The 8828-nt window shown below is 36.9% G+C and overlaps 2 protein-coding genes across 2 annotated transcripts; one reads left to right on the plus strand and one right to left on the minus strand.

The window, feature by feature from the left end:
* Positions 1-412: 412 nt before the first annotated feature.
* Positions 413-2831, plus strand: LOC123212535 (putative pentatricopeptide repeat-containing protein At3g11460, mitochondrial). Its single transcript, XM_044631710.1, has one exon. It carries the CDS (start codon positions 457-459, stop codon positions 2365-2367), a length of 1911 nt encoding a protein of 636 aa, XP_044487645.1. The 5' UTR covers positions 413-456; the 3' UTR covers positions 2368-2831.
* A 1859-nt stretch (positions 2832-4690) lies between these two features.
* LOC123228268 (rho GTPase-activating protein 5-like) lies at positions 4691-8828 on the minus strand. The gene is made up of 5 exons (XM_044653619.1): positions 7999-8828; positions 6788-6908; positions 6492-6611; positions 6005-6235; positions 4691-5489 (listed from the first exon to the last, which is right to left on the minus strand). The coding sequence occupies exons 1-5, from the start codon at positions 8424-8426 to the stop codon at positions 4893-4895; spliced, it is 1497 nt and encodes a 498-aa protein (XP_044509554.1). The 5' UTR covers positions 8427-8828; the 3' UTR covers positions 4691-4892.

The following is an 8828-nucleotide window of genomic DNA, read 5'->3' on the forward strand; positions in this document are numbered from 1 at the left end:
GGAGATTCTATTGGCAGTGGCAGTGGCAGCGGAAACAGAGTTTAAAATTTAAACATTAAAAAATAATAATAATAATCAAACAGCCATAAACCCCTTCTCTTAGGATCCATTTGTAGCCATTATTCTTGAATTTTGAATACTTTATAAATGTCAACCAAAATTTGATCCAATTAGTGAGAAATTAAAATAGATTAATTTTTTTAAACCATGGGATGGAAAGTTGTTTAGTTTATGCTACAATTACAATATAAAATTTAAATTTTACTTATTTGGTTTTAGATGGGAAGAAATTATTATCATAAAAATCAATCTAACATTAAATTTCTCAATAATTTTATCATCTTTATTTTACCGAAACGCCTCGTTTTATCGACTTCCCGTTGTACATTCGTTAAAACTGCCACTTCAGGCTTTCTCACCCACCAAAACAGAAGTAAGCCATTAAATTTTTTTTAAATGACCATAAAACCCTCGCTGAATCCTCAAAAACCTGCAAAACTCCTCCTCTGCAAACCTCCCAAGACCTCACCAAAATCCCCAACAAGTACGTGGAACACGCGCTTAAGACAACTCGCGAACCACTCCCTCTTCCCGCAAGCCCTCTCTTTGTATCGCCAAATGCTTCGTTTTGGCGTCTTGCCAAACGCTTTCACTTTCCCTTTCGCACTCAAATCCTGTGCCGTTCTTTCGCTCGCGTTCCCCGGCTCCCAGATACACTGCCACGTCATCAAGTCTGGGTGTGAACTGGAGCCCTTTGTGGTCACTTCTCTCATTAGCTTGTACGGTAAATGCGCTTTATTGGATAGCGCGCGCAAGGTGTTCGATGAAAGTTTGAAGTCATTGACACTGACTGTTTGTTTCAATGCTTTGATATCTGGGTATGTGTTCAATTCGCGTGTTGGTGATGCGGTTTTGTTGTTTGGTAAAATGGGGGAACTGGGTGTGGAGAGGAATGTGGTTACTATGCTGGGATTGTTACCGGTATGTTTGGTGCCGGGATTTTTGTGGCTTGGGATGTGCTTGCATTGCTTATGCGTGAAGATCGGTTTAGATTTTGCTTTGTCAGTGGCGAATTGTTTGGTAACAATGTATGCGAAATGTGGATCTGTTGAGTACGGAAGGAGGTTGTTCGATGAGATGCCTGAAAAGGGATTGATTTCTTGGAATGCTATGATCTCTGGATATGCACAAAATGGGCTAGCTACTGACGTTTTAGAGCTTTATAAAGAAATGGAGTCATTTGGGGTTTGTCCTGATGCTGTTACATTTGTTTCGGTCCTTTCTTCTTGTGCTCATCTTGGCGCTCATGATATTGGCCGTAAGCTTGAAAAACAGATTGAAGCAAATGGTTTTGGTTTGAACCCATTTCTCAACAATGCACTGATTAATATGTATGCAAGGTGTGGTAATTTGAAAAGAGCACGGGCCATTTTCGATGCCATGCCTGTAAAGAGTGTGGTTACATGGACTGCAATGGTAGGTGGGTATGGAATGCACGGACAAGGAGAGTTTGCGGTGGAGCTCTTTGATGAGATGATAAAAAGTGGTGTTAAACCTGATGGAACAGCATTTGTGAGTGTTCTGTCAGCTTGTAGCCATGCAGGACTGACTGATAAGGGCTCAGATTATTTTGTTTCAATGAAAAAACTACATGGATTGCAGCCTGGTCCAGAGCATTATTCATGTATGGTGGATCTTCTAGGCCGGGCAGGTCGGCTGAATGAAGCTCGAGAACTTATTCAATCAAATCAGATAGAACCTGATGGTGCAGTGTGGGGGGCTCTTCTGGGTGCTTGTAAAATCCATAGAAATGTAGAGCTTGCAGAGTTAGCTTTTGATCAAGTCATTAAGCTTGAACCGGCAAATATTGGTTATTATGTGTTGTTATCTAATATATATTCTGATGCTGGGAACTTGGAGGGCGTAATGCGGGTTAGAGTGATGATGAAGGGGCGAAAGCTTAAGAAAGATCCTGGGTGTAGCTATGTTGAACTTAAAGGGAGAGTGCACCTCTTTTTGGTTGGTGATAAAAACCATCATCAGACAGCAGAAATATATAGACTGTTGGATGAGTTGGAGAATTTAGTTGAGACACAAGGTGGGTCTAACAATAGTGATAATGAAAGCAACAATGAAATTTTGAATGGTACAGGAGTGCACAGTGAAAAGTTGGCAATTTCATTTGGACTCTTAAACACAAGTCCAGGAACAGATATTGTTGTGATGAAGAACCTACGGATATGTGGAGACTGTCATTTGTTTATAAAGTTGGTTAGCAAGATTGTAGATCGCCAATTTGTTGTTAGAGATGCAACCCGTTTCCACCATTTCAGGAGTGGACTCTGTTCTTGCAAAGATTACTGGTAAATACCATTTAAGGTTCTCATATTGCAAATCAACTGGTTCTAGTCAAACCAAAACGTGCTAAAAGTACTGGAAATTTGTATTGAAATGGATAGAAGTTGCACTGGAACCTGAAGAAGGCTTTCTTCAACCAACTCCACCCATAAGAAATCTTTGATTTAAGATTTTCTCGCCATTAAGGCTCATGAAGGAGACAGAAAGCATTGGCTTAGCGGATGAAACCTCTCAAAATCACTCCATACGCCATTGGCATGAGACTCAATGAATATAATCTCCATCACAAATTGGAGAGCTTAATGGCATATGAGGCTGAAGATGATAAGCTTTCAGAGTAAAGATGATGGTGATGGTGAAGACACCATGTAGCCTTAGCATCCCCTTGTTGTGTTGATTAGGATATGATAGTATCAAATCTATGTGCTTTTGCAAACCTTAAATTAACAAGTACCGGCATCGATGTTGAAGTATCTCTCTTAAACTTTCTTAACAAGTAAATATATAAAAATTAACATAGAGCATATCAATAATAATGTTGCTCATAGAACTCTTGGTTGTTTTCCTTCTACCTAATTAGTGTTCATAGTTTCCTCCTGCCTAAGAGCTGTTTGACTTCTTCAATCATGGCAATCAGCTAGGTTGGATCAGTAGATACCGAACATGTGACTTGAGTACTGAAAGATCAATATATATCAATGACTTAATCCGTCACTAGTGACTGACAAATTATCAGATAGTTCAAACAATGGATGCATATTAATCAGAATTACTAGCCACGGATGGCAACAACAGCACCAGTTCTAGGAACACTCATCTTCAACCAAAGGAATGGTTTTCCAGAGTCAATGTCATTAGAACATTTGCTTCGCCTGCAAATGAAGAGGCATAAATTTTTAAAAATTATACAATTTCTCACTATTTTTAATCACATTGTAATATGAGTTCCACCATCAATGGATTTATCCTTATCTACACAAATTGCAGCATAATGAGAACTAGCCAGATCCAAGAATGCAAACTTCCAGTTGTTTGTGGGGTTCTCAGAGTGATCAGAAGATTTAACAACTACATTCTAGAGTGAAATTACTGAAGTGCAAGCACGTGGCAAGCCATCACAAAGGAGAATGACAGGATCCTGCTAGAGCATCCCAATAGTAGAAAATGCCACTTATAATATGTAAGCAAAGTAATAAGCTTAATTCATTTCTATACATGCGATAAGTAACTTTCTGATACAAGGTAAAAAAACATAATAAGGGATAGATATATGGAAGATATTGTTGGCCTTTTAGGTCCTTTCCTATATGAAAAACTCAAATTTATTTTAAATAAAAAGTCCAATCTACCATATTAATGAATTAGGGTAAAAACAAGGTTAAATATAACAAAATAACATATAAATAATACATAAAGTCAGAACTCAGAAGAAAGAAGAAGTCAAAAACTTCGTTTTGGTTTTTCTACTTTTCACATCAAAGAGGTTTCTACATTAAATTATGATTTTTTTTTACTATATTTGTTTTTTAATTGTTTGATGTGATATAATCATATTTTGATTCATTATTTGCTACCACGTAGTTCAATCAAGAGGAAGAGAGTTTGATTTTTCGTTATGTTAGTTTGATTGCTTTCTTCCCAACACCATGCTATGAGTAATATATGGCTGTTTAATGGATATAAGTTCCAATATTTTGTATAAGCTCAACCATTCCCATCTCTTTTACCATTTTTCGAACTTCTACTTCTGATATTCCTTTCTTAGAGAACTTTTTTACTTCAAACAGCATTATCATGCAAACTCAACTTGATGGCAGTATAATCAAACTTAGGTTAGAAGGCCACCTGAAAATATTTTACAATTATACCAACAAAAAGCTCATCTGACATCAGTAGACAATCTTATGTATATTTGTCATATTCTATATTAGGCTCTTATCAGAAGCTTGAAAACAAACTTCAGAAAAATGTCTTTCGGTTCACTTGGATACTCTGATTTGATTATAAAAAGAGAATAACCCACTTCAGTTTTCACATCTTGAGTGCTTCTGAGTACTCTATTGTTTGACATTCTTGAGAGTTTGTTTTCGTCAGTTGATCGGAGAATTGTCTATCGATTCCACCAATGTTTAAAACTAATCAAACAAATATAAATATTTGTCTAATCATGGAATGATGCATCAAAACGCATAATATGCCGCGTGTAGATGCCAATATAGATAAATAATCCTGAGTAGGAAGGAAAAACCTAAAAACAATTACATGCATGTAAATGAGAAGCAGCAGGCAATCACTACTTAAACTCGTATGCTTGGATGCCATACATAATTCATTTTATGCAACAAGAAATCTGGATTGATGAGAAGCTGCACAAAGTTATAATGGGTTAATAACAAACAATCCAACATTAAACATAACAAGAAGTTAACAAATCAAACACTAAGCCATGCATCAAACACATACAACACAAACATACATTTATCAGCTGCTTTCACCAGTTAGCCAAATGTCATGCTACAAGCATTTACAGCCCTTCATCGCCATGCTTCAAACAGCTCACTCCTTGAATTTATACGCCCAACAACACTGCCTCCCTTGCTTCTCTCTACACCTCCACATTCTGCAATTGTTGACAGCTCACTCACCTTCTTACAATTCTTCCTTACACTTAATCCACTTGATTGACTGCTTCTGTTCTTGCAAAAACTGGTTTCTGAAAAGTTACCCTCTTGGACTCCATTTGCCAAGGAGTTAACTTGGGATACTACCTCACAAGGGCAATTATCAACCAATGTCCGGTTGCCTGTGCCAATGATGTTCTCGATTGATGCTAGGAAGTTCTGAGGTCCAGTGGCATTAAGTTGAGTAGGGTGTGAGGGGCTCTCCAATGCAGGCTCTGCGGAAACAAAAGTTTTATACTCTTCGTCCCCCTTGCTGGACTTGTCATTGGTATCCTCAGGATATTGTTGTACAGAACTTTGGTGCCCGTTCTCATCAGAGGGCTCTGGGCAAGAATCTCTTCCTGATTCTATCATGGAATCTTCCCTCTCTTTAAGTGTCTTAATGACAAGAGTCTTGAGAAAATTCATCACTTGAACAGCATACATCAATGCTGTCAAAGGATCTGACATCTGCAATACAGAAATTACCGCAGCTGTTATTACACCTTCAATAGATTATAATGCACTTCCCTATTGAACAAGACACAAGCCATGATCAAAGGAACATCTTTAGTAAAATAAACAGTGAATTATATCTATACAGTGCTCCATCCCTTCATAGAGATGTACAGCAGATCAACAGCATCAATACCAGGTATCATAAATTTAATAAAAAATCAGATTCAATTGGTTTCTTTTGAGGGGAGCGCACATCCTCCATTAAGCACCCCAATAGTCAAATTGTAACTGTAGCTACTCTTTTATAACAACTTGTATACGTCTCCAAGTTAAAAAGAAAACAAATATAAATATAAAGATAAAAATTTAGATCAAATCTTAGAAATATTCAATCAAATCTGAATCCAACCTTTAATAATGGGATTGCCAGAATATCGACAATTTATAACAAAAAACAAAGAAATGAAAAATAGTTTTATAAGTTTGACATATTCATGTCATATCTCAAAAATAAGGTAAATTCTTACTTGAGTCATGTTCGGGGCAAACACCATAGCAACATTGCGTGCATTCATCTTGTTCATATGTTCCAATTGTGCAACATCTGCCATTAGATTTACCGCCCAATCCAGCAAAGCAGCTTCTGTTGGTGGAAGGAGTCTCACAAGCCGAGCACATTCCTCTTCTGACTGGCATTGCATTACTTGCTCTGGTGAAAGAGAGTCCAGGACCCCAGTTGGAAGTTCTCTAAACCATGCCTATAGTAGAAACCAATCATATTAAGACCAAACATCATATCAACAAGAGGGTGTTTGCGTTAGTTGATTTTTTTTCTTTGCAAATCAGTAAAAAATAAATCTAAAAGAAAAAGTTTAAAGATCCATCAAGAATAAAGATGAGTTTGTGAGTGTTGGTCCAAGCATAAAAGTCGTGCAACTTCATGCTTTCAGAATAAGACATCAAATAAAATAAAGGATAAGGAGAAGTCCAGGCATGATCAAAGAGTAGCTTCACCTTTATAAGGCCAGCCAAGCAATGCACATCAATGCCATCTGGTACAACTCCCCTATTTAATTGGTCCCTAACATATTCCTCTTGGCTGTTCTCAGCATTAATTCGGAAAATTCCTTCTGCCTGCAAAATTGAGTTATTAATGCCAGCCAAAGCTAGAGCCCACATTCACATTTCTCTAAACTTCACTTTCTCAAAGTACAGACGTGATCATGCTTTTATCTGCTGAATTATATTAAACAATGCACCATGAACTGAATTTATTTGTTCCATAAGAAACAATAAAATAGAGGGCATACCCATAGGCCTCCTTGGGCATACAAGTGCCTTTGCATCAACAGTAGTATTGTAGGCACACTATTCCCTCGTGAATCAAATGAAAGCTGCATAGACTCCGTCGAAACCCCAAAAACACTTGCACTGCAAATGAAGGATATGATAGTCAGTAATGTAGATTACATAAGACTATTGATTTATCTTGATAACAGAGATAAAAAAAAATCTGTAACATATTTGTAACAGGTATGAAAAACAAACCAAGTTTTAATATTGTTGCTAAGCTCTAGATTGATAAATAGGTAAATCCATACTTGAAGCAGATACCAATAAAGTGCACAAAACCATAAAAAATATGTCAAAAGGGGCATAGAAGAGACATTTATAATGAAACAAAACCTCATACACTTTCATGGCTTTTAGCTTTGATAGTGAAATTGACTATCAAGTTATAAAAGCCAATTAGCTGATGCACCCATGATATTAATGACAAAGGAGCATAATGTTGGGGAAATTAATCAGAAAATCAAATGATTCCTGCAAAAGTTCAACCAGAAAATGTATAAAAAATTATACCTGCATTTGTTGTTTCTTACTTCCTAGAACTGTTCAATAGATAAAGTTTAAATAAGAGCTTCTCTTTGCTATCATAAATGAAGAAAGATGGTGCTCAGGCTTGAGATGAGTTAAAATTCAGCAAAGGCGCTAAAATTACAACAGACTTTAAAAACAAATATTATTAGGATCTTTCTTGCATGCTTATCAGGATGCAACCTATAATCGAAGCCCCGTAGAAAATGTGTATGTAGAAAGCTAAAGCACAAGCACTCACAATAGCAGAAATTACTGATGTACCCAAGAATCTATAGAAACGTGTCATTGTGAAGAAAAGAATTTTGGAATAATTACACTAACGAAAGTCAATATTGCAATGGTTTAATCACTCAACTGGTCTACCAACTAATCCATTTAGTCAAACCGTATTATTATCCATGTGACATCACATTTTGCATAACACAAACAATTTTTCTGTTAAATTTACATATCAGATGGGAAAAAATTAACTGCTACACAAAAAATGTCAACAAAGTATCTGAAAAAGTATGGTTCTATGGACCCTAGAACAAGATTTATCACAAAAAGAAAAATTCAATTGACAGCATAGCTCAAACCTCAGTAGAAATCTTCGAAATCGCAACATTAAAGAAGATAGGGTAGAAATAAATGCACAAACCTGGCACTGGGGGGCGTCCTGGGAATCTCCGGCTCAAACTCAACAGGCAAGCCAAGAAATCCATTAAACCTGTCAAAAGTAACATGTGCAACATGTCTAACATTGGTGGGCAAACCAATCTCCATTGAACAAAGCTCTTTACTGATGCTACAACCCACCAAAGACTTCCTAAAAGCAGACACCAATAATGCCAAAAGTGACAGCTGATCTTCCTCACTTCTTTCCCTCTCTTTCCTCTCTCCTATTTCTTCTTCTTCTTGGTCTTCTTGGTCTCTCTCTTGAACTATATCATGAAGGGTTTGTGTAGCTCTACCGTTGGCGTTGTTGTTGTTGTTGTTGTTGTTATAATTATTGGAAACACATGGAGTGGATGAAGAGCTTGAAGAAGAAGGGAACTGGGAAGGAGATGATAGGAGTACTTCAGCCATGTCTAATGAAACAATTTTTAAGAAGAATTGAGCAGCAAGATATGATTTTTGATGGTGGGGTTTAATGGAGACAACGAAATGAACAAATTTAGTAAGAATTGACGAGCAAGATTAGATCTTTTTTTCTTGGTGGGGTTAAATTGAGATAATAAAAGGTCAGAACTTGAGGAGGAAGAAGAAGAGTAGAGTTGGATTGAAGAAAAAGGATTGTGTTAACGTGTTAAGATAAGGTAGGAGGTAACAATCATGACATTTGTATTTTCTTTGTGATTTTGCTCCTGGCTTTGGTGCAAGAAGAAGCAAAGGGCAGAGGGCATAAAAGAGAAAGGGAATTGAGTATTGGTATGATGAGAGAAAAGGAAAATGGTGGGTGGAGAAGGAGATGACGAGATAGTTGGGTAG

Source organism: Mangifera indica, chromosome 1 (assembly GCF_011075055.1).
Source record: "Mangifera indica cultivar Alphonso chromosome 1, CATAS_Mindica_2.1, whole genome shotgun sequence".
NCBI classification, from domain to species: Eukaryota; Viridiplantae; Streptophyta; class Magnoliopsida; order Sapindales; family Anacardiaceae; genus Mangifera; species Mangifera indica.

What these genes read in the sequence shown, in the direction of transcription:
- LOC123212535 (XM_044631710.1), top strand. Translation starts at nt 457, where the DNA reads ATGACCATAAAACCCTCGCTGAATCCTCAAAAACCTGCAAAACTCCTC.
- LOC123228268 (XM_044653619.1), bottom strand. Translation starts at nt 8,426, where the DNA reads ATGGCTGAAGTACTCCTATCATCTCCTTCCCAGTTCCCTTCTTCTTCA. An exon ending in AGGACGCCCCCCAGTGCCAG is followed by an intron (nt 6,909 to 7,998) that starts GTTTGTGCATTT and finishes CTTCATTTGCAG; the next exon opens with TGCAAGTGTTTTTGGGGTTT. An exon ending in TTGCCCCGAACATGACTCAA is followed by an intron (nt 5,490 to 6,004) that starts GTAAGAATTTAC and finishes TCTGTATTGCAG; the next exon opens with ATGTCAGATCCTTTGACAGC.